At 34.8% G+C, this 26,513-nt stretch overlaps 3 protein-coding genes across 7 annotated transcripts; 1 reads left to right on the forward strand and 2 right to left on the reverse strand.

Moving 5' to 3' along the window:
• Positions 1–206: 206 nt before the first annotated feature.
• On the reverse strand, positions 207–2,668 carry LOC116412773 (zinc finger protein 341-like). Of its 3 annotated transcripts, none has more exons than XM_031907846.2 (2): positions 2,507–2,668; positions 207–1,624 (listed from the first exon to the last, which is right to left on the reverse strand). In XM_031907846.2, exon 2 carries the CDS (start codon positions 1,588–1,590, stop codon positions 352–354), a length of 1,239 nt encoding a protein of 412 aa, XP_031763706.2. In that variant the 5' UTR covers positions 1,591–1,624; positions 2,507–2,668; the 3' UTR covers positions 207–351. The 3 variants fall into 3 exon arrangements, with proteins under 3 accessions (XP_031763706.2, XP_031763707.2, XP_052755572.1); XM_031907847.2 differs by lacking the exon at positions 2,507–2,668 and adding an exon at positions 1,826–2,446; XM_052899612.1 differs by lacking the exon at positions 2,507–2,668 and adding an exon at positions 1,692–1,810.
• LOC113516675 (enhancer of yellow 2 transcription factor-like) lies at positions 375–5,766 on the forward strand. Of its 3 annotated transcripts, none has more exons than XM_052899614.1 (3): positions 375–413; positions 4,383–4,449; positions 5,484–5,766. In XM_052899614.1, the coding sequence occupies exons 2-3, from the start codon at positions 4,391–4,393 to the stop codon at positions 5,704–5,706; spliced, it is 282 nt and encodes a 93-aa protein (XP_052755574.1). In that variant the 5' UTR covers positions 375–413; positions 4,383–4,390; the 3' UTR covers positions 5,707–5,766. The 3 variants fall into 3 exon arrangements, with proteins under 3 accessions (XP_052755574.1, XP_026756933.1, XP_026756932.1); XM_026901132.3 differs by lacking the exon at positions 375–413 and adding an exon at positions 4,027–4,203; XM_026901131.3 differs by lacking the exon at positions 375–413 and adding an exon at positions 4,029–4,226.
• Positions 5,767–9,455: 3,689 nt separating this feature from the next.
• LOC113516787 (multiple epidermal growth factor-like domains protein 8) lies at positions 9,456–26,123 on the reverse strand. Its single transcript, XM_052899615.1, has 22 exons — positions 25,654–26,123; positions 25,392–25,583; positions 25,086–25,312; positions 24,106–24,297; positions 23,618–23,717; positions 22,888–23,330; positions 22,630–22,794; positions 22,407–22,543; positions 22,094–22,327; positions 21,679–21,815; positions 21,319–21,541; positions 19,972–20,510; positions 17,165–19,889; positions 16,652–17,086; positions 16,385–16,549; positions 15,733–16,304; positions 14,760–15,011; positions 14,010–14,299; positions 13,426–13,673; positions 12,353–13,008; positions 11,855–12,015; positions 9,456–11,499 (listed from the first exon to the last, which is right to left on the reverse strand). Exons 1-22 carry the CDS (start codon positions 25,822–25,824, stop codon positions 11,352–11,354), a joined length of 8,412 nt encoding a protein of 2,803 aa, XP_052755575.1. The 5' UTR covers positions 25,825–26,123; the 3' UTR covers positions 9,456–11,351.
• Between the last annotated feature and the right edge of the window lie 390 nt (positions 26,124–26,513).

A 26,513-nucleotide genomic window follows, 5' to 3' on the forward strand; every position in this document is an offset into this window, starting at 1 on the left:
GTTATACTATATTAGTGATTATGATGGGTATAAAAAATAAAAAATAAAATAATTTATATTAGCCTCATTACATTATGGGTTATACTTAGTGAAAGGATTATGGGAAAGGATTTTTATAATTGTAAATACGTAATGGGATTGCTGGTTCTACTTAAATTAGAGTTGTCACATACAAAATTATTTTATTTATTAATAAATAAACAAAATTTGAAGAAAACAATTTAGTTAATCAATTTTATTATTAAATAACAATTAAATAACTTGTATAAATTATATATAAATAATAACTACCTACATTGTTTACAATTATGTATTTATAAATTAGACAAAATCTAGTAATGACTCATAAAGTTATTTGTTATTCTTGTCTAAAGGTACTATACATATCTCTACTGTGCCTGCTTCATGATCAGGTAATGTTTTAGGTGGAGTAGAACAAAGCGGCATGTGTTTTGTATGAAGTTTCATGTGTGTTTTTAATTTGTCGCTTCTACTAAATTCTTTTTTGCAATTTAATGTGTCCTTGAATGGACATGTAAATTTTCTTCTTAATTGATGTAATTTCATATGTCTTTGGAGTAAATCTGGCCTCTTAAACATATATCTACAAATACTGCATGTATATTGCCTGTCACCATGTTTTAACATATGAACGGATAAATATTTTTTCATGTGAAAGCTGCTGTTACAAACATTACATTGAAAAGGTTTCAATTTTCTATGTATCTGTAAGTGGAGCCTTAATCTTTTATCACTTGCAAATATCTTTCCACAATGAATACAAGTCTTTTTATGAGTTTCAGTAACCATATGCAAAGATAACTTTTCCAATCTTCTGAAAGTAGCATCACATTGTAAACATTTATATTTTTTGGGTACAGTACTGTTTCGATCTGTCCTACATTCATCATGGTTTTGATAATGACTTGCAATGTCTTCTAAAGAATTATATACTTTACTGCAAGTAGCATTATGGCATGAATACTTTGGGGTTAAATGAGCTACAGTCACATGATGAAGCAAACCCTCAATACTGTCATACAAGCTAACACATCCATCTTGAACACATTTGAATTTTTTTAATGATAAATGATTCTTTAAGTGGCCTCTGAATTGGATATAATTTGACAATACCATGTCACAATATGAACATGAATAACTTAAAAGATCTACTTCTGTAGATGTAGCAGTTGTTTTACTAAGTCCTTCTGGCCATACCCTGTGACACTTGATGTGTCTTTGCAAATGAGAGTTCTGTACAAAACATCGTCCACAAATCGGGCATTGATATGGTTTATCATTGTGTGTTTTCAAATGTGCAAATAAGCTAGTGATTTTCTTGAATTTTTTACTACAATGATTGCAAGTTATATCTCTTATATTGTTATCTTCACTTAAAGTGTCTGGAGTTGATAATGCACATTTAGGTGATACTATGTTATTTGCAGGCTCTAATAACTGTGGCTGGTTGTCTTTATTACATAGCTGGCTTTTATGATCTAGAAACACTTGCAAAGAGTTAAAAACTGTTTTACAACACCCACAAATGAATACATCTTGAACAGAATCAAGAACCAAAATATGTGCCATTGAACTATATTTATACTTGACTTTCACAAGTGTTCTGAAACAAACACAAAATTATACATGAAAGTATGCTTTAAGCATTTGAGATTTAATCAAATAAGTACCTCCAGCAGCAAAAATTTTAAATTTAATTGTTGCAGTTACATTGATTTGATAATATAACAGAATAAATAATAATTAAATTCTTTAGCAATATAACAATTATATGACCATATAAATAACAAAGCACAAAAAACACCTTTATACTATTATCCTGCAAAATTTTATTGTCTTGTTACTTATTCTCATATATACACATTATTAGAAAGAGCCTTACATTACAGAGTATGTTTTACACTACAGGTCAACAATAGATTAAGATTAATTCCAATAGTGTAGGCAAAATAATGTGGAAGTCCAATTACAAATGCAGTTAGAATAAGAACAATTTTAACACTTTTCATTGATCAATAGCAGTCATTTTCGTCTTATATATGTGAAAATATAATATTAAAGTTCTACACAGTTGTATTTTGTTTTCAACTACATTTTTGACTGGAAGGTGAAAATATAACTTTGTGGGGGAAATTGTTTGTTACTAATAGGGTTTAAAATCACCATTATTAGTAATGGGGAGTCTGAGAGTTTATTGCTATAGTCAACCTCCACCTGAATTCTTTAACCTAATTTTAAACTAATTTTTCTTAAATCCGTCACGATGGGCTAAGTGCCTAAATGACCTAGTTTCATCCTCACTTATCAGCATTCGCTAATGCACCGCCAGGGTATACCAATAACGTAGGCACGGTTACTATTTAATTATCATCCCATAAAAAACCATCGAATTTTCACTTAATGAAAAAATATACATATATACTTAATTAATAATTCTTGTACATATAATATAACAAAAAAAAAGGTGTAGTAGACTATTACCTACCCAATATGTAACCATTATAATTAAATAGAATATATTATTATATTATTCAATTTAAAAACACTATGGAAAGAGGAATAAAAATTTTATAAAATGAAAACAATAAAATATTAATAAATAACAAAGAAACAGATTATAGAGACTATAGATAATGAAAAGAAAGACAGTGGGGTTGTCAATACTAAGGCGCAATGCTTTAAATCTATCTCAAAAATTAAATTTCAATTTAATATCACAGCGGAATCTTTATTGAATAGACCAATATAAACTGATTTTTTAACAGAATTAAGGTAAAATTATTATAATTTTAGTTTACGACGGTTCATAAAACAGTAATTTCGTAAAATTATCAAATTAAAATATTAAAAGAAAATAATAATACGCGAGATAATTTTAGAGAAATGGCAACTCAGATTCAACCCCAATTGCTCACTGGCACAAACTAAATAGACGATACTGCTCACTGGTTTCTAAAATTATTTGAGTCGGCATCGCGTTTATATTAATGAAACTAGAAACAGTTTGCAAATTCATTTATGTAGCCATTCCAAAGTATCACATAATAAAATGATTAAATATAATATTTATAATAAAGCTGTGGCAAAAATATCGATATTGGGAATATCACAAAAAAATATATTCTTGTCTAACTACTTTATACTTTAAAATATTCAAATGTCATAAACTGGTTGCATAGACGTAATACAAATGTCTTTTATAAGAAGTGACTTGAACCAGAATTCAAATTACACAACGAATAAAAAAACCATTAATTACTCTTTAACCCTTAAAAGCCTGATTTTTTAAATCAAATTAAAAAATATATAAGTGTCCCCTTTACTGTGTTTTCTAATGGGGAAAAATAGTTAAAAAATTAAAACGATATTTTTATATATTTATTTTGAAAAAATATTTGGTAACGTGTAAACAGCTAAATATTAAAATAAAATTGATTGTAGGCGCCCAATGCGATTTATAACCCCGGTATCCAATTTGAAACTTCAGGTATTTAAGGGTTAAGTCTCTTATTTAATTAAAATTTCCATTTCCTATATTCATTTCATTTCTTATCCTGATCTATTGATTTATAACTCCTTAGATTATTTTGGTTATAGATACAAATAGTTATTTAGTGCAGTATAATATAACTTTAGGTAATAGTCATTTACTATCTTAAAACATTCCTGTATTTATTACATAATAAATAACTGAAGGTATATAACGGAAAGAGAAAGATAGAAAAAAGTACAAACAAAAGGAATGACTTTTCATCAGCAGAATTTTTCGTCATTCATTTTATAACATACAGCAGAACGTAGTGAAAATCGATACAGCTTAGTAATAGGGTAAAGATTTTTGAAAATCATATATCGCCATAGTCGTAGAATACTGACGGATCTATATATGTAATCTTTGTCAGATCCGTCAGTATTCTACGACTATGACGATATGTAGATTTGAAGAAAAAAATATTTGACGATTGGGTAAAAATCGCAATTCGCATCTGGCAACCGAAGTCTCGTGTAATTTTTGACTCTAGCGTATTGGCAACACTGACACTTGTTTTTATTTAGTTATATGTTTTTATTAAACAATCATAATAATCATACTTTATCGACTTATTACTTTATATTTGACTAAAAATTATAGTTATATATGTCTAATATTTAATTGCATAGAATATAGGTGCTTTATTTTAGGTACGTGTAATATTTTAAATAAAGTAAGTATCGAAAAATATAAAATTATCATCAATTATGATAAATAATTATTATAAAAATATAATATGTGTTTAAATACTAGCGTATATAATTATCGGCCAATTTGAATTCAAATTTAATTTTGAAAAACTAAATTTATTTAATTACCAATTTTTTAGGTATCAACATGACAGTAAATAATACAATTGCACATCAACGCTTAATATTAAGTGGGGATAGAGAAAGGTAGGTATTTTTTTTTCATCATTAATTACTTTAATGTTAAATAAACACTAGAGCCTAGTAGCCATTGTAGTGGGCCAGGTTATTGATTTCTCTAAAATATGTGTGAATACTATGTTGGTTGGCTCATACATCATATTTGTGTATATGAGCATTCACAAATATGACGTATGAAATAATATGATTTGCTTATAGGGAATAATCATGTTTGCTACTTATAATATTATTATAAAAATTATATTTTAAATAATGCCTTTCTAATAAATATAAAATTATTTATACTTAACTAAAAAACATTAACTGTCCGCTGCTGAACATGGCCTCCCCCTATTGGTAGGTTTTTTGCACCATTCTAGTTTTTACCATGAAGCAGTTGTTTGCAGTTGCATGGCTGTTTTTTCATTTAAAAGGTTTTTTTAATGGATGATAATGGAATGGTAACCCCACCTGCGCTATCTGTATACACTGACGAGGCACCAGTAAGGGATAATAAGTGAAAATGAAAAAGCAGGTCAGTTAACCCATCGTGATAAATACACCTGGACATACATTTTCGCTCCGTGAGGCCTGTGAAGAACCCAGGAAGCTTCTGCGCTTCTGGACGGAGCTAGGTTGGCTGCACTAGCCACGACTCATACGCACAATGGCCCAAATGAGAGGCTAAGTGCGGAAAATGGAGTCCCTTTCACATTCACAATACACCTGGAAATTCAGCACTATGGTTTCCAGAAGGGACCATGTGGAGGTTGCACTGACAGGGTATACTGCTAGGAATGGGTTTGGTAGTCCACACTACTGACAATAACACCAGAGTCCTCAAGAATTGCAACCCATGGGAGAGTATCATGGGTAAAATAATATACTCTGTTATGTCCATAGTACTGCTCATGTCTAAAGGTGATGGTTACCATTTTCCATCAGGTAGGCTGTCAGCTTGTTTGCCATTCTAAGTTGCATAAAAAAAAAAGGTTTTGTCTTTAATAGAAGTTATACTAAATAAAAATTGTCTTGTATAATAAAAATATCTCACATTTTAGATTTAAAGAACTATTGAGAAGACGATTAATTGAATGTGGCTGGCGAGATCAAGTGAGAATGCTTTGTCGTGATGTTGTAAAGGAAAATGAAAGCAACAATGTTACTTTTGATATGTTGGTGACAAGAGTCACACCTCGTGCACGAGCCTTAGTTCCTGACACAGTAAAGAAAGAATTGTTACAAAAAATTAAAACACATCTTTTAACACAAAAAGATCAGTAGTTAATATTGAAGTAAATTTTAATTTGAAATTTAATTAAATAAAATTCATTTTACAACCAACAGTATATTTTATTTATAAACATTTATACAATTACATTAAACAAAAATATATATATACATATTGCTTAGAAATAATACTGCCATGATTTCTATGTATTTGATGTCATGATAGATGATTTGTCATGGGCTCATGTGTCTTGTTACAGTGAAGTCAATGGATGGAGCTTGAACACATCTAAAATAAATTGTCTAAGTAATAATGATGAAACTTCTTAAAATCTGATATTAGCTATGAGCAGCCGTGCAGGACTACTGTATATAATTTGACTATTATAAAAATAAAAAACTTCAATTAACATGTACAAAATTTTACATTCTGAGTAATTTGCAATTTTATAAATTAAACAGATTTATTACAAAACAAAAACAATATCAAGAAAGGAAGTGTGAGTTGTTTTTATATACATAGCACAACTGGCTAAAGTGTATATTTTGTCTAACAACATTCATACTTTAGTCTAAATTTTAAAGCTAATAAAAAGAAATATCCAAAAATTTTAAATTAATTTAAAATTTTTTTAGACTTCTGAGATTTTATTACCTAGATATCAGATTCCTGTTTCTATAGTGCTCATAGCTCAAATTGTATTATTTATTTAAAATAGTACATTAGGTGGTATAAAATAATAGAAATAAAAAAAAAGCAGATCATTCACATATGTAGAGCATTAATGTGTCAAAACAGATCTATACTCAAATCTTAATGTAAAAAAGCAGTAATGGGCCCATGAAATGATAAAATTTCATGCATAATAGTAACAATATTTTATGTACAACATACATTAAATTATTAATTATTATTGTTAGTTCTATTAAAATTCATGTCCTGACGTATCATTGGTGTTCGTAATAATATAAAAAAATAAATGTAGAATGCATTTATATTTTCTTATCTCTGCCTCCAATGAGAACTGCTCTACAAAATTGGTACTTTTCAGGAGAACTATAAACTTTTTAGCATTATTATTAAATTTGAGCCTAAGTGACATTACATTTGGTACAATTTTTTTTATAACATATCATTCTAACTCGAAAAAAATTCAGTACTTTGAAATAAAAATATTTAGATAATTGTGGGTTTTTACACGTTCTGTATCTTCGTTATTTATAAAGATTTTTTTTTACGTTTCTTGCACCATCAGAAAGAGAAAATTTTGTTTATTTGAAAAAGCCTAAAAAAGAAAAAAATATCCTTTCTCACTAGAGGCACAGATATTTATATCAGATAATATATTTTAGTATTGAGCTGTAAACAAAAGGAAACAAATTTTGAGCAATTATTTATATTACTATGAAATTGGTGACAAAACCTAATAATTAAGCTGCCACTCTGAAAAATAAAACAACAAAGAATAAAACTAAAATTAATATAAGCATGTATAACAATATATTATAATAAAATAAGCATATATTGGTGACACCTACACTCTCAGAATGAGCATATTTATTGTATTTGTCTACAGTGTTTATAAGTCATAACCCTCCGCCAACCGTGTTTTTTTTTTGCACACCGTCAACCATCACGGGCGATATCATTCTAGACGATAATTTGACCTACTTAAAGGTAGGGAAAATTTCCAAAAAAAAAAAATTTGGGGAATATGTTCTAGATTTCTTTTTTCTGTTTCCAGTTTTTTACATGAATACTTTACCCCCTAATGAAATAAAATTTTGTAATCTTTACAAAGACCGTAACTTCTAAGATTTCACAAAAAAATCGATATCTTGGATATAAATTAGTTTTAAGAAGAAATGTTTTGGTGATTTATTCGAGGCCCCGACTTTTTTTTTATATAAATTGTCATATTGTTGGCGGAGGGTTAATTCATGTTTACGAGGTTTGTCCGGAAAGTACGTATAAAAGTTTTTTAAAAATTTTATTTTACAATTATTCAGGTAAATCAATTTTATCCCCTTTCTCCCCCTGTGACATAATGCACTTGTGCCACCGCCGTTTCCACTGTGAGAAGGCTCCTGAAAGTCCTCTGGTTGTAGGTTTCTCAGCTGCCCCGTCGTAGCTTTTTTTATCTCATTTATGTCCCCCAAATGCCGCCCCCGAAGTACCAATTTGGTTTTTGGGAACAAGAAGAAGTCACACGGGGCCAAATCCGGCGAATAGGGGGGGTGTTCGGTCACAGTAATGGAATTTTTACTCAAAAACTCACGGACAACAAGAGAGGTGTGGGAGGGCATTGTCGAAGAATCCAACGCCCCTCTCGCGCCAATTCTGGACGAACTCGTGCCACACGAGCTTTTTTTTTTCCACAAAGATATGCATCGAAAAAAACAATCAACATTGTTCTCGGCCCTCTCTGAAAACTTCACAGCATCATCCCCATAAACTGTTCTGAGATCGGCAAAAATTTCACGGCCATTCTTGCCGACTTGATTACGACGCGCTGCTCTTCAACGATATGGCGTGACAAGCCAGTTCGCACCGCACGGCGGTCAGACCAGAACTGAAGCATTGTCATATTGTTGGCGGAGGGTTAATTCATGTTTACTGTGATATAGTATCTAATGTTTGTGAATATATAAAATAATAGAATATTAATCTGAATTGTTATACAATTCACTTATCAGTATGTTTCTCAGCATTAGATTTAGATTTGTGTACTCAAAAAATAAAACCAAAATAACCATGAAACCTACACCATAATAATATATATGTATTTAAATGCCTTCAATGTAGTTATAGTAAGAAAGATCAAATAGAATAGATGAGCAATTATCTTAGCATTGTTAAAACTCTTCAATGCCTGACCAATATATCATTATATAATAATATGTACAAAGATATACAATTGGAATGTAATTTGGACTTGTTTTAGTTTTGATCAAATACAGTTTATTTGATTATGTGTAACTTAATAAAATAGCTCTAACAATATCAGTACTCTCTTATAATGTTGTCTATAATAATTATTTTTAACTTAACATTAAATTACATCTAACATCAGGGCCATAGTCGGAAATATAATTTTTATGAATTTATTCTTACCGACAACATGGTAGGCGAAAAATAAAAAAAAAAAACTGATTATAAATGCTCTCCATACCATACCCCTGACTACGGCTCCGTTCAACATAATTCTACTTACAAGTCAAGTAATTGATCAATCCATTTACACAATACTGTTGATTACTACTGAGCAATAAAAAAAATATTTTATTAGTTCTATAGAACAAAAGGTATTCTAGTGACTTTTAAATTTGTAATAATATCCTTTAAAGACACCTAAATTAACATACTTAGTGTAACTTGTGTATGTTTTATTAAAGGACAGACAACTGAAACTATGGGAAACTTTGAGTTCAAGTTATATTAATATGTTATATAAATTTCAATATATAAAAGTCTATGTAACTTATCTGAGAATAAGAAATTTATATAAATATTATTTTAAAAAATGCTTAAATTGCAAAGAACTGACAATTCTAAACAGAATAAGACTCTTATTTAATTATAATCTGAAATTTTGAACAGGCAGTTATAATTTAGTTGCTATTTTAACAGATTTCTTGAAATTCCCACGAGAAAAATAAATAACAAGCTTCATGCAGGTTTTTTAATATATTAATTAAAAGGGAACTCATTCTCTTATTTTTTCTAGTTAAATAAAAAAATACATAAAAAATATACAATATTTCATAAGGGACAAAACCGATTTATAAAGTAAACATAAGTCTAAATGTCAAAGAAATTTTATTTCAAGTAGGTGCCAATTTCTCGTACGATCACGATCGTTACCGCGGTTATGGGAGCGGTTTGGACGGTAACAACTGGCAATTTCCGCTCCCTTACAGTCTTGTGGTGCATCGGTCGTGACAGGTTTAAATAGCTTACGTATCATAAAGAAATCTAGTAGCATATTTGAGACGAAATTTCGTGTTCATAAAAGATTTTGTCTTAAATATGTGCTACCAAATGTTTTTAGATCATTTAAAGAAATTAAACCATTTTATTAATAATTATAAATTATAAAAACAGAATATCTATAGGATGAAAACTTCCAGTGAAAAGCAAAATAATTAATGTTCATATTAATCAATTATGTGTTAACATGTAAATAAATATTTAGTTTAATTCATTTACGCACAATTAATTAATAATAACAGGCCTATAACAGAATTTATCAACATTTACATAATAAAATTTTGAAATAATTAACAGATATACCAACTACCGGCTATTCACAACCCGCGCGCAGTTGGCGCAACAATTTTGATACCTTTGGCTCATTACATTTGAGTCGATAATAATATTATAGCAGACAATACCTTAAATATTTCCTGCAATATAAATTACATTAATGGCAAAGTAATATCACTTAGTTAATAATTTTAACATCCATTGTATAATTGGAGACCAATTCATCAAAATATACAAAACAAAAATAAAAAGAAAATACATACATCGCTTAAAATTAAATTAATATTATTTTCCATGTAATAATAATACAGCCAATCTCAATAGAAACTGTAACATAATATGACGATTATATTAAAATGAGCTGCTTTTAGGCAACTTCTAAGATGCCTTCACCACAAAACTAATATTATGTATATTGTCTATTAGGTTTTTTCAGATAATTTTAAGAATTATACGCTTATGGTAGGGCAGTTTCATATACCAATTAAATTCTTTATCATTACTTAATAACAAAACAGATCTAAGTATTATCAAACCCCGGACACTTTATATACATATATAAAGACGTTGTGTTCCATGGCTGTCACTTATACATAAACAAATAACGTACAAATATATACGTACCGGGTTCTGTGGTTATATTATGTTAGAGGAGGAGACGAGGCGAGACCAGCTCGAGCTTACAGATATTACATGTTTTATTACTATTATATTTCCTCAACAGTTATTAGGTTGTGTCATTGAATTAATAAGTTATTTTGGATAATATTATTTAAAATAACATAGTCAAAGCAATCACGTAAATGACTACAGTGGCATCGAGAGATATTCAGTGAATATAATCAATTATTATTTTATTGACATTATTTGTTTTAATTACCATAATATAGCAGTTGAGAATACAGCACGTATTGTAAGGTACGAATTATGGCGAGAGCACGATGCGTGGCTCGATGTGGATGTGGGGTGGAGGGAGAAAAGCAATAGTCAAGAGTGTCGAATGCATAAGGCGGAGAATGGGTGGCTCAGGTTACGGAACGGACGGAGGCGTGGGGTGAAGGCGGTAGCGGACTACGCGCTGAGTACCATGCACGAGAAGAAGGTACATACATGGCTTAGATTACCGATGGACGGGAATCGAGAATGAAGGGCCATAGCCGCGTAATTAAGCAATGAGGAAGAAGAGCATGGAGAGGACGGATAGCTCAAATTGCTAGACAGCAGTGAGTGGTAGTCAACTGTATCGAATGCGGATAGTGGAAGGATCAGGGTGTCAGTGTACGCGAGTGGAGTGTGAGGTCAAAACGGAACTATGCGTTCAATGTGAAGCATGCGGAACGCGGGTGGTACTGCAATGGTTGAAGGGGGAAGTTGAGCGTGTGAGTGGTCGCGGGGGGAGGCGCGGGGGGGGGACAGTATCCGATGGTGGGCACTATGTGTTGAGTGCGATGCGCGCGGAGGGCGGGTGCCGCAGGTGTCGCGAGGGCCGCGGGCGCGGGCGCGGCGGCGGCGCGCGCGACACCAGCACCAGCGACGACGCCAGCGCCAGCCGCACCGGCGCGCGCGCCCCGCCCGGCAGCCTGTCACACCACCCACCATTGTTATTCACTCACCAACAATCGCACAAAACTTATACACATATATTCAATAAACACAATCAAATAAATTAATTAATAACAAAATACAACACAAATACCGCCTTTAGTAAAGTACGCTCTCTTAAAAATATTCTTATTATTTTTACATAACAGTTATTATGAACATTTTTATTATTTCTATAAGTCTATAACCTTAACTTTTAATATGAAAGAGGAACTTCATATATCTTTTGGTCCTTCGAGTCAGATATGTCAAAGTAGAATTCCACCTGAGAAGTGAAAATTCTTATATGACTTTACCCGTAAAACGATAATATCCAATAACTATAACAAATACCTGACGAGCACGGTGGTAACAGCGGCGCGGCCGTCAGCCGCGGGTTCGATGGCGACTGGCCGCAAGTCCGCCGCGCGGCGTCGCGCCGACCGCGTGCTTGCACCGGCGCCGCCCACTACCACCGTCACCGCCGCGAACGGACGCTTCGCCATGTGCAGCATCTATTGGGAATCAACCATATCATCATTGCAAGTATTATATATAATAATATCCAAGTAAAATTGTAAATAAGCAATGTGTGTTACCAAGAGATTTTGTACAGAAGTAATCTCTCTAGGTACTGGAGATACCTAATGTAGTGTATCCTAGTTGTGTTTTACAGGCGTGTAAATGTGTTTGCATAACTTTGTTGTGGTTGAAAGTATGACAGTAAAATAACGCTGTATGGTACAATTATTAAAGATATAGACTGATCTATCATATAAACATTTAAAAAAAATTTTTTTAACATAAAAATATTTAGAAAAAAAGGGAAATTAATATAGTAACGCCACTCACCTCGACAACATGTCTCCGCCGAGCTCGCCTCACGTCGGCAGCCTGTTTCGCTTTCCACGCGACCACGCACGCCGCGAGGAATAAGAAGAAACAAGAGAAAAACACCGAGAAGAACACGAACAGATCTATGTGCAGTTGATCTTGACGGAAGAACGTGACACCAAAGCTTGCGGCGCCATCGTCAGTGTGTCTCGCTTTGATAATAATGTAAAACTTTGTGTGTGTTAAATCATGGACACTTTCTGGAAGAGTCAGAACGAGCCGATTTCGCAAGTTACGCACGCGCAATAGTATATTTCGTCTGTCGACCGTCACATAAGTAGCAAGATCCTTCGCTTTGTAATCAGCCAGTGTGTACTCTACTTTATCGTACCACCACGTGATTAACTTCTGGTCAGGCACGTGGTCGTCAAAAGATGGCACCTTGCGGAGCGGTTCGTGCTTGTAATACGCTGAATCCAATTCCACTGCGTGGGCACCGTTGCTCGCATTCACGGATACAACAAATGAACTGTCATTTGGGCTTAGATACAAATCGACAGCGCCTTGAGTCACGTCCACTATGACCCGTATATCAACATTCATATATCTTGGATTCACAGCTACGAATACTGTTTGACCAGGATACAAAGGGCGAGGTTTGATTTTACATTCATCTGGAATTAACGAATGTAATGATAAATAAATGTAATTATTAGTTTAATACTGGTCGAAAGTCCTATTAAAGTATTTATTTATTGAAATAGAAAAACAAATTTGCCACGGAAAACGTAACCATATAGAGGTAAACGTAACCGTTTTTCATTCATTTTCATATACCTACTGTATATTAAAACAATGAAAATCTAAAGTAACATAACATGCTATTTATACTATTCTTCTAAGTGTTAATTTAGTAGAGAAAATAGATTAACATGTCACCATGCTACGTAAAAATTTTAACATTCTCTTTAAACACAATCTATAATGAATAACAAATAATCTCCATTTACAAGTAAAATAAATTCCCTTAATGGCTAATACAGACTTAACAATTGCACTAATAAAACAATTAAATCAATAACGAAACCCACCTATAGATTTTCCATCAAAACACAATTTGTTCTCTATATTGATGGTCTTGTAGCACTGGTGACCGTTCCTCGGGTCACCCATGTAGAGATCTTTGCACTTGACGCACTGGTAGCGCCAGCATTCCTGCGCAGAGTTCTTGCTGGAGCTGGCGGTCTGACACGAGATGTCGCTTTCAGTGTTGTTGCCACAGTTGCACTTCTCGCCGGTCACCGGATCGCACGTGTCGCCGTGTCCGTGGCATTCACACCTGGAGCGCACCAGTATTTTATTTAAATTTAGTTATTACACAAATTACTGAATCACCAACACGACTGGTAATATAAAGTTATAAAAACAACCGTATATTTTCGCAATAGTAACACAAAGCCTTTAAGAAAAGCCTGTTTTCATTCTCATCTATCACCTTTCACTACCATTTTCACCCATCAAAAAAAACACCACTCTCTTCAGGAGTGCAACACATGAGGATGTACAATGGACATCACAAACCAGAATGTATTTTTTATGATTTTTTATTGTGTAGGCCATCAGTTCATTTGCTATTCTAAGTATCAAAAAAGAATCAGGCAAGGTATAGACTGACGGGCGGCAGGGGTCGCGGAAGTCTTCGGTGCCGCGGAAGTAGCCCTCGAGGCAACGTTCGCAGCGCGGCCCGTCGGTACGGTTGGCGCAGCGCAGGCAGCGCGCGCGCGGCCCGCCGTCGCGCTCGCGGTAGTACTCCTCGCCTTCCGCCGCGCCCGCGCTCGTGCCTTCCGCCGGCTCGCTCGTGCACACCGACGTGTGTCCGTGACAGAACGTCGAGCACGGCACGCACTGCCCGTTGTTGGTCGGGTCGCCCACGAAGTTCGGCTGGCACTTCTCGCACTGCTCACCCTACACCACCCGACCCAACAATAACGGTGTGTTAGAAACACCACATTCATAAAACATATAAAAATGTTTTGACTCTTTTAGAGTAAAAACCTAGACTTATGTGAATTATCAAAATATTTGTTATTTTTTTTAAATCGAGAATTTAGAATAACAGTAGAAGAATATTTCATTAGTTAAAACAGATTATTAAACTTTCGAAGTTGTCATAAGTAATGGAGCAATAGTAAAAAAAAACTTTTAATTAATTTTAAATGAGTTAGGCAAAAATACTTAGCTTTTGTTTAACATGTGAGTACTTATTTTCGTCACATTTATTGTTTTTTTTTTATAACAATGGATTTTTACAGAGTTAGCTACTGCTACGGAGGATAATGTGAAGGCTGACAGGTCTCTCTCACAGGTTAGGTTGCATGCTAACTAATGACATCAAAAGTAAATATAACGTTCAGGTAGGCGGTACCATGGTGTTGTTGTGACACTGGATGCACTTGTCGAGCTTGTCGGGCCCCTCGCAGTGCGAGTGGCCGTTGCACTGGCACTGGATGGTGCAGTTGGCGCCGACGTAGCCGAAGTCGCAGCGGCACACGTCAGGCTGGACGCATGCGCCGCGCACGCAGCCTTGCGCGCACACGGCCGCGCAGCCGCCGCCCGCGGCGCGCCGGTGACCCGCGCCGCACGCGCACTCGTAGCCCTCGGGCAGGTCGCGACACACCTGCCAGTCCCAACCCTTGTACATTCATCCTTACCAATCAACCCTCTCTGACGCCCCGCCAGTGTATACTGACAGCGCAGGTGGAGTTACTATACCATTATCATCCATTAAAAAATACCCTTGTACATCATGATTATCCAAAACGAATCCTACTACGATTCGCTTAACATGCGTTTTTTAACCCCCCCTTCAGCGCAATATGCGATATCTTCGGCGATTCTAAAACAATATTGATTATAAAATCTTGAATTATATTGTTACTATTATTTAAATTGTTTCATGTTTGCAACGAATAATACGAGTAATTTAATCTCATATACCGATATAGTCATATGGTGTCCTCTAAATGTATAACTTGATGAACTTTGCCCAAAAGTTTATAAATATCTTACTGAAGTCCATATCACTGGTTATTATTTGATTAGAATTATTTTGTTTAAATATTTTTTTATTATTGTTATTGATTAATTATTATGATCGCTTACTGTTCGATTGTATTGTTTTGTTAAGGTAGAGTACAATCTTACTATGAATATGTATTAACTACATTAAAATATATTATATGTAAGTTATTTATCTAACATATTTTGATTATAGCATTTTATATTAAATGATATATACAATACCAACATAACAGCCGTAACTTCAATAATAAAATGATGAAAATTATATTTGTTTACTGGTTATAGCGTAAGAGTAGTATAGTAACAGTTACACTCACCTCAGAGTCTGCTTTACACTGATGATGGTTGTTTTCACACTCGTTCTCTGGAGGGCAACGCGTGTAGTGCCACGAGAACGAATCATTGAGATCGCGCGGGCGGTGCGCGGCGTCGTAAACAGCGGCGCACGTGGTCTTCGTTGAGTAGTCAAGCGGTGACTCGACCGAACCCTCTGTGCACACTCCCTCCCCGTTGGCGCCGGCAAGCGCACACCAGCCACAGTGAGAGTGGTGCAGGCACTCGCTGCACTGCTCGAACGTGCCGCACGGCGCCGGGCACTTGTTCTTGTCGGCCTTCGTGAGCACCAGGCCGCATACGCCACCCGCGCAGTACACGGGCTGATGCGCCGGCGATATACACTTGCCTAGGTATGTAGCCCAGTGACACTCGGAGAAGCCGCCCTCTGCCCCGTCCGCGCTCAGACATGACTGACAGTCCACATACGTATGACACCGGCTCGGACACTCTTCCCGTGCCATTGGCCTCAGGCTCGCTCGCCCGGCCTCTTCGATAGACGCACACGTCCAATTGAACGGCTCCAGGGGATCCTCAGATATCTGGGTCAGTTGGCCTGAAATAATTGTTACATTAGTTTATACTCATTATTTCGAAGTATGCTTAACATAAAGAAAAAATAAATTAAAAATATACCTTCCCTACTGGCTAATCGAGTCCATGTGCATTGATTAGTCACGCATTTTTCGCAGTCGGACGCCACACATCTCAGTTCTGGACATTGATCGACGTCACTAATGTATGTTGTACCAGCATTACACTTGATGCTTGTACATGATTCATCAGTTGGTACACATTCGCCTAAAATAGAAATAGTGTTGTAAAATTTGCGGTGAAATAAAAAAGTCATAGTTAATAATGTCATTTTTATTATTATAAATTATTAGATATACGAATACTAACCAACAGCAGCAGCACAGGATTCACACCAACGGCAAGCTGGCTTTTCTTCTGGGTATAAAGGCCAAGCAGCCAAACAAGACGTACAAGTGGTAAAGTTTTCGCATGCTCGTCGTGAAACTAATTCTGCATCGCAGGATGAACCAGAGTTGGTGGATACCCGATCGCTTCCTTCACAGCCAGGTTTATCCACAGAATAGCATTTTGTATAATTCCCAGTACTACAAAAACTGCAGCCCATATGACTACGACATTCCATTTTGCTGGCACTCCATAAAGAGCATAAATCGTCTGGCAGAGATATGCGTGTAACCTGACAATCTGCGCTTCCCGTCCACCCACCTATTATATAAATATAACCTTCATTCTCTGATTCAATATCGATAGCCATTGCATGCGCTATTGTCGGCGGTGGTGGATGTCCTACTATGCTCACTCCTGAAAAAGTAATAACTGTTAAAAGCAATATCAATATAATAAAATACATATAATTTAAGTCAACAAATTAAAACTAACCTTTAACAAGTCTAACCCATTGGTTACAGCTGTACACGTAAGCAATAAGAGTATCAGTTCTATGATCGGGATAAGTTCTGCCTCCAAATACAATCATATATTCATTTGTGGTCACTGCTGAATGTAAATATGTGGCTTGTGGTAAGTTATCGTGGAAATGATTTAGATTAGGAAATGTCGGCAACTCACTCCATTTCTTTGTAGGATAATGAAAAGAAAACAATTTATTGGACATCATTGTACCATTATATGCATATAGTATGCCTCCATATACATACAAACTTTGTGAGGGAGCATGATATACAGTACTGTGCCCGATTATTCCCGCCGGCTTAGCACCTTCGCAATTTAATTTTATCCACTTGTCGTTATCAAGATCGAATTCCCACATATCGGCCATAAACCCTTGCTCTAATGAAAACCCTCCGATTAAAACCAAGCTTTCATAGTCTTGATATTTTTGTAATGTTAATGTGTGACCAGCAAGAGGTGGTGGTTGATCGTCTTTACTTTTAATATTACCCCATCTTTGATCTTTTAAACTGAATTGCCAGAAATCGCCTAGTGTTTTATTTTGAACGCTTTTGTCTTGCAAACTGAGACCACCGAAAATATAAATATTTTGTTTTGAATGATAGATTTCAGCAGCATGAAAATATCGACCTTCAGGCATTTTAGCATCTGGAGTAGCTTCTACTGTAACTTGCATCCAAGTATTATTTTTGGTATCGAAAAACCTTATATCATTCAATGGACCATGTGAAAGAGAATAACCTCCGAACATCCATAATCCTCGTCTATCGGCAACTAAACTGTGACCAAATCTAGGCAATGTTTTCCGAAGATGATCTAGGCCTTCAGATAAATATTCAGAGTTAAAAAGCTCCGTAAAGACTAGTTGTGTTTTATCTAGTTTAACAGAGCAATCAGCTCCCCCATAACCGTCATTGCAAAGACATCGGCCATAACTTGTGTCGCATATACCTGCATTAATTGCAACACTACAATTATTTCTGCAAATCTCAACTTCACAATCTGTTCCTCCATAGCCTTCTCTACATACACAATGCCTTTTATTGCAAACTCTAGGCCAAGAACAGTATCCGTCACATGCTAATACTTTATATACACCTTCGAAACCTTGTTCTGGTTGGCCTTGTTTGTAATGGACAGTTAGATTTCCACTTCTTGCTTCTACAACCCCCGAAGATGCTCCATTGCAAAAAACACCTAGTAATTGACTTTGCTGATTATTGCTCATATCTGGGACACCTCCAAGTCCATCGTACACATACACTGCATTCTCATCACATGGCACATCAAAAGTAGACGAGTTTATCGTGAACTGAATAATAGCATCTTTAATGTCTTCAGCAGATATAATCCAAAGGCATTCCTTGGAGGGCCCTACTGTTTTAATGTCTGGATCTGTCTTGTAGGAACCAATGCCTTCTGTATCAGAAGCATTTAACATCCCTCTAGGTTCACACTGATAGTAACATCTGCCACCATGCCGAGGATCACCATAAAATTTGGACTTACATCGTTCACAATTCTGCCCCTCTGTGTTATCTTTACAAATACATTCGCCTGTTGTCACATCACAAATGCCCTTTGTTTCATCACCATGGTCATTACAATCACAACGTCGACATCCCTGTCCAGTAGTAGCATTCCCATGGCTGCCAGGTTTGCATGTTTCACAAAACTCTCCCTCAGTCCAATCCTGGCATTCGTCACAACGCCCAACACCCGTTCGACATGTAGAGTGATTGTGACAACCACAATTTATAGAACAATCCGCCCCAGTCCATCCTAGATCACAATAGCATTTGTACTGTGGAGGTCCAAGACAATATCCATGTATGCAATTGTTATAACAAGTCCGCATACAACTTTTTTTACCATCACCTATGTAACCCTGTTTACATTTACATGTATATGATCCATGAGTGTTGTTACACACTGCATGCTCGTGACAATCGTGAAGGCCAAGTCCACACTCATCGACGTCAGGACATTGTGCATAAGCCCATCCTGCATCAGCCGACGTAACATTTAAAAGAGAAGCACAATCTACATGAGCTCTCGTAAAATCTCCTTCAGTACACATTCCATTAATCGGGTTCTCGTGAGAGTGGCACCAACCGCAGCCCATGCTTCGTAGACATGTAGAACACTGTGTATGACCCTGGCATGATTTACATTGTCCAGATTTCCGAGCAGCATCATCGGCCGGAGTGGACGCCCGGTCGAGCCATTCGCGACACAGTCCGAACTGATACTCGCTGGTGTAAACACTAAAACTAAAACACTGGCGCGTAGCTTCGCACCAAACACAGCGGCCACGCTCGTCAAGGCAATGCTCACAATCCAGCCGCAGCCGGCAGGGTGCCGGACATTCACTGCTGTCGAGTATAGCACCACCGGCGCGGCCACGACGTGCACAGCGTGCCTCGTCCGCCCACCACTCACAGTAATTACCGGCTACGCAACGCTCGCAGCTTATATAGTTGGAACAATTAGGACAGGCAGCAGGTTGAAGGGTAAGGTACCTCCATTCACCGTCGGCAGCGCACACGACTGTTTCGTCAGTATTCCTCAGCTCACAGCGATTCGTCAATTCGCACCACCCACATGCTGCATCCGACAGACACAGTAAGCAGTTACCATAGTTCGAACACTGTCCGTCCGAGTAGGGTTCCAAGAATTCAAATGTGAATACCTGGAAACAATAACAAGTTTATATTATAAAAAAAGTATGACGTTGTATAAACTTACCTAAAATAATAAACAACAAAAATAACCTTTGCATTTTCTTGTGATTTATTATGAAGCAATTCCATTTTGGCATGATGGTGAGACGGATATAAGCCTGTGTGCAGTGAATCATTAGCATGCATATCAACTGAGAGTCGCCCCGGAAACAAGGTCGGCCAATCGACTAGAGAACACGCTGATGGCTGTGCTGTTAAGTTAGCTGCCGAGCCGCTATTATCTCCTAATTTCAATGATATATTCGAGTAACCCGCACATATATGCAATGTTTCTCCTGTTCCATTCCAGTATTGCGGTATATGCAGCCAACCTCTTAATCTGGCTTCACTTGAGCCACTAAATATATGATTGCTTCCTCCTCCTGTTCCCCAATCAACTGTGGTTGCGTTTACTACTGATACAGCGTCTGGGTGACTCCAGTCAGCGGGCTGCTGGTATCTCAAAAACGTAAGACCAGGACGTTTATCTAAAACTTTACATTCTTCTGGAATTGTTACTTCGGTGCCCGTCGTACCCCACCAACCTGGATTTTCCGAAGGGGTGTCTTCACCACAGACGCCATAATTATCTAAAAACATTTTACATCTCGTTTTTACATTAATGTCTCTAGTTAACAAAAATGAGATTATATAAATTGTATTTAATACTTCCTACATATCGTACTTCATACATTCCTAACCTAACCTAACTACTTTCGCTCGCTACTTTTTTCGCGTAAATTTTAAAAATAGGAAACCGATTAAATATTTCACTTCTAAACGAGACATATACCAGATTTTAAGTTAGACCTTCATGAACACACATACGAAAACCGCATCCAATTTGGTGCAGTAGTAGTAGTTTGTGCGTGATGTCGGAATAACCATATAGAAAGACAAAACTTCTAAAAATTATCCTTTGACAACCTATGAGAGAAGCCTATGTTCAGGCTATGGGAGAAGACAGATAATGGCTGATGATGATTCTTGTGACTTCTATTGATTAGTAAGCTCCCTCATATATTTTTTTTCTTAAATATCTCCCATTTACAGACAACGTCTAGTTACAATTTTATTATATTAGTAAAAAAGTCTTATTAATGAAAACTTACATATCCATAGAGTGTGGTTTAAATCATTTACATATAGGCACCAAATATATAAATATAAAGATATACCAAAGTATCCAATCAAACATATTTTTACTGTGTTACCTACGGTTTAAATAACAGAACCGCCCGAATGCGGAAAATATTTGTTTATTTCAACTCAAAACAGAGAGATCGAGTGACCTGACATACTTTATTTAATTTAAATAAAAGAACATTTAAATTTGACAACTCAAGTGTTTTTAGTCATTTAGTGTAATTTTATCTGTATATTCAATTTAAATATTACCATTCTTATGATGACAGCGAGCATTCTGAACACACCAACTGCATTTGAATAAACCTAATTTGGTGCTCACAGAGGGCAATGCAGTTCGTGTACTATTCTCCCCTAGTGGTGGTCCATGGATGAGACAAGAGTGACAATCGCCTAGAGCAGGGCAGATGCCTCCACACCGTATTGATTGCAAATTTGTTGTGCAATTTGAACCAATTGTTCTTCCGTAGCATATCTAAAAATTATACAAAACAACACAACATTTAGCTATTACAAAGGCACTATCTTCCATTATTATTATCGTATATAACGTTCACTTTAAATATGGTAAAGCTAATAAATAAAATGTTTAAAAACTGTAGGTATACAAACGTCGTCAGCAGAACACCAGCCACATTCAGGATCTGCAAGACATTCCGGTTGTGTCTGATGTCGCGGACACGCTGACTCAGGATTATTATTAGTAATTCCTGCCTGCCAACTAGGGACAACATATGCAAGTAGATCTCCTGAAAGAAAAAATCATACACATACATATTTTACATGTTTCATGTTCAAAATACACAAATAACGCAATAAACTTGAATAAATGGGAATGAAATAAGAAAATATTTATAAGCGGCTTCATGTAATAAACAATACAAGACCTGTTTGGTAATAAAAAACTATGTAAAAACCATTGACCTCTTTTTTCTGTATTACAAGAATTATAATCAAGTACAAAACACTTTCATAACGACGCAATGTCACAGCAATGATCAAGTTATTATTAACATAATTTCCTTACCGTTGACATTGCCGTGATATCCTCCGGCTATTAGCAAGGTAGACGGGGGTTTCAAAGCAGCTGCATGAGCGAACACTCCCTGTTTTTTTGGATAAAATTTCGGTGTTTTCCCCAACACATCCAAAGGAATCCATGAATGGCACCCGAGATGATACAGATACATTTGGCCATCGTAACATATTTCCTCTCTGTTATGTCTATGGGAGTAGCCACCGAAAACAACCAGATAGTTTCCTGAAGATAATAAACATGTTATATAAAAAAAAAAACATAATATGGTTCAAATTCCGATTTATATTTTTAACATATTTACCAATAATAGTAGAAGTGTGAAATGCTCTTTCTCGTGGGACATATGTATCTCTTAAATGTGCTCTTGGGTAATGTATTTCACTCCAATGCCTATAGTCTATATCAAACGCAAACATTCTATCTGACAATTTTGAAAATCTGAAAGTAATTTTAATATTAAATATATGGGAGTTTTTCTATACCAGCTACACTGTAGATGAATTAGAATATTTTTAGAAACATACCTTGCAACGCTAGCAACAACACCTCCGTATACTAAAATTGAGTTAGAATGTGGGTGATAAACAGCTGTATGTGCTACAACACGAACATCCAACTCCTTTCCACCCCTGACTTGAACTTTTTCCCAAAATTCTGTATTCACATCTCCTAATTTTATTTTATACATACTGGAAAAATAACAAACATTTAATATTATCCAAATTTATGAGGTAAGTATAAAAGGCATACAAGTTATATACTTATAAATTTTATAAAAATACCTTGAAGAAAATTCCCCTTCCACTGTACTCCCTCCAAAAAGGTATAACTCATCTTTGACAGCAGTCAGAGTATGTCGTGTAAGTCCAGGTGGAGTGAATGTTGAATTGACTGCCCGCAAAGTCCACCTATTTGTTATTGCATTAAAAAACCACAACTCCGAAGAGAGACTTCCATCAGATAGTTTTCCTCCATAAAGCACAAAACCCGTTCCAAATGCACAGGCAGAGTGACCATATCTTGGCTCAGGTTTTGTATAATTTGATTTCATTGAACTAAACATTTCTGGTCTATCAGTAAAATGTAGATAACTCTCTGAATATGGTGTAGGTGAATGAGTATGCATACCAGGAAATGTGGTTTTGTCATTGTTAGAAAAGGATGACAGAATTAATGTAAATAACGAGCTTCCATTACCTATGTGCCAACTATCATTAAGAATGCCCTGCAAGGTTTTATAATTATTAAAATATAATAATATTTTTATTATTATTTCTATATTGTACAACTATTTTAATATAATTCTGCAAGATCAGACAATTCTTCCTAAGTATTCTCTAATAAAAAAAAAAAAATAATAATCATCATAATTCTATTCCCAAAAGAAAGTGTTTCCATATATATGAGTAATTACACATATATAGGTATCAATACAAACTGAGATTCATAAATACAATTTTTACCAGACATAAATTGGTATTTTTTTTAATATATAAAAATACTTATGCTAACCTTCTTGAACAGAGTCAATAATGTCTTGTCAATTTCTTCATTTGTGGGATATCTTCGCACAACTTTTCCATTTTCATCATACCATTGACTAGTAGAAAAACTGTAACAAAATATAATAGCTTACTGATCAGGACTAGCAACAAGTGGTTTGTATTATTTTTATATTACATATAGAGACTATAGTTACCACTTTTCATTAGGTGAGATATAAGCATATTTGAAATTTACAGTAAATAAAAAAATATTTAAAAATCATGTCACATAAAAGTGTGTAATATTTTAATTATTATACTAATATGATAAAACAGAAAAGTTTGATTGAACGCTACTCTTGAACCACCTGTTGGATTTGAAAAAATCTTTTTGTATTTAATAGGACATTTCTTGAAGGTTACAGACTGTTTAATGTTATGTTACGACCACAAATAAAGTGGGGGAATACAGCTAGTTATATATATAACTTAATATTAAATTTATGAATTACTCACCTATAAACCTCCAATAAACCTAGAACTTTATTTAGATCATATCCTCCAAATACATATAGAGAGTCAGTATGATTGACATAAACAGCAGAGTGGGCCGCTCTCCTAGTCATACCACTCTCTGTACGAGAGAGCCAATGCCAGCTGTTGCCCTCTTTGTCTGTACTTTTTAAAGAGCATGAATCCCCTGAATATCTAAAAGAAATAAGTATTACATTACAAAGACTATTAAAATAAGTGTGACATTATCCTTGAGTCCAAAGTAACATTGTAATTAAAACTGAATATTTACAATGTGTCTGCTAAATAAGTAATTCATATTTGTGTGTATGTAAATATTTCAAATATGTTATATTACTTTCTTACGATCCAGCTTGTTATAGTTTCACCCAACTCTTAAACCCCTAAAAGTTCTAAGTTGATTGTATGATGATACTTTAGTATATAAGTGCTATTATAAGCATAAGCTTATAATATTAAAGGAACAATAAAATAATAACATTTCTATATTATATTTTCTAGTAAATATACATTATTATAAAATATATAGTATATACATAATTATAAAAAGTGAGTAAAAACTGTAATAACAAATAATGAACTGCAGGAACATAGGTTTTATCTAATTTAATACTTGATACTCATTGTTATTATTTCTTTCACACACACTGTTAAGGACTTATAATTTTCGTTTATAAAATTAAAATTCATTATTAGCTGTATTTATAAGATATTTAGCATGTAAGTTATTATTTCTTAATAATGTGGTATTGTGGATTTTTGTATTAAATGAAAACAAAAAAAGTAACTAGTTTGTGAATAATTTTGATTGAAAAACTGTCATAACACACTATATTCTTTTATATGAAAAAAATTGTTTAACTCAGTGTAAATGAAACATATAATTAAATACTCATAATAAAACACTGTATATGATTAAGTGTTATTAATAGAAAAGACAACAAGTGAGTTTAAATAATTACCCTTTCTTACAAATGCATCTATCTCCTTTACATTGTCCATTATTTGAGCATTCATTAGGACATAATCTAACACTGCAATCAGGTCCACCCCATTTTCCTTCACAGAAACACTTATTAGAGACACACTCGCCCTGACCTGTGCAGTTGTTCGGACAATTGTGTATAGCATATGTGGCCCGAAATCCATCTAGTACATAATTTGTATCACTATAGAGAAGTATTAACATCTGGAACAATGCAATAAGATGCTAGCACATGTAGGATTTATAGGAGTCTGTAACAGTAAAATTTACATATTTTACTCACATAACCACTAGAAGCCGTAACATTTTGTGGTTCAGTTTTTCCACTGAAACTTCCAAGTAGTGGAGCATCAAAGGAATCACCATCATAAACAAATACATAATCATAGGAACATTCTGTACCCATGCGAATAAAACTCAAAGTTATATATTGAGTTTTATTTGAAGCTTTGATCAGCCATTCACAATGGGAATCCTAAAAAATATCCGAAATATTAATATTTCATTCAGTCTTTATGTTGTGAATTCCAATGTGTGTAACTGACTTGTGTATAATTAGAGTTGCTTGGTCCATCGGTGATGATGCCGCTGGGCTGTGTGAAGACCCTGCGGGTTTTGTCGCAGGGTGCTGTGGACGCGGCGCACAGCACAGCCAGGCAAGTCCAACTGAGAACTATTAAGCCTGCACCTTTTTCCCGAATGCGTGGATAAAACATGCCTCTTCCCAAATGTTGTGAAACATAAGTCAAATATCAAAGCCATATAATCGTGAATTGACAACTAATATCACTAAAATGTAAAATAAACAACACTCATTTAAGATAATAGATGACATCTACTTCAAGGCTAACCACTTAGATGAATAATGTCCAATGACTGATGTTTCTTTTTAAATTGATTTTATAGATATATTGCTTTTATCTGATATTGTTATTTAATTCTTTTTTATTTGCTCGTTAATACTTTCTAACAAGTTTTTCTTACAAACAAACAATTCACAGATCCATCACAGTATTTTGACAATTACATTTGACAAACTTGACATCTTCGTTTTTTTTTTTTTCTTTTTTTTGTGGCGTTCACCCCTGATATTAGGGTATTTTGCCAAGAACAAAACGGGGAAACGATAATAGTAATAAAAATACCTAACACAAACGAATTTAGAAAGGATAAGGATTAGGTCTAAGATATTTATAGGATATGAAACACATACTTGTACATATGAGAATATACTTATAAATATATAGGAAAAGCAATTGATGCAACTATAAATGTATTCATGTAATATAACTAAATCTTAATATTGTTATCATATATATATGAAGATAGTATTTTATAGATAATAGGATCATTGGAAGAAAGTAGAGTAAGAATAGAAGTTGGGAGTGGAACACGGATGGATCGG

Source organism: Galleria mellonella, unplaced genomic scaffold (genome assembly GCF_026898425.1).
Source record: "Galleria mellonella isolate WM207_F2 unplaced genomic scaffold, CSIRO_AGI_GalMel_v1 utg588, whole genome shotgun sequence".
Taxonomy (NCBI): domain Eukaryota; kingdom Metazoa; phylum Arthropoda; class Insecta; order Lepidoptera; family Pyralidae; genus Galleria; species Galleria mellonella.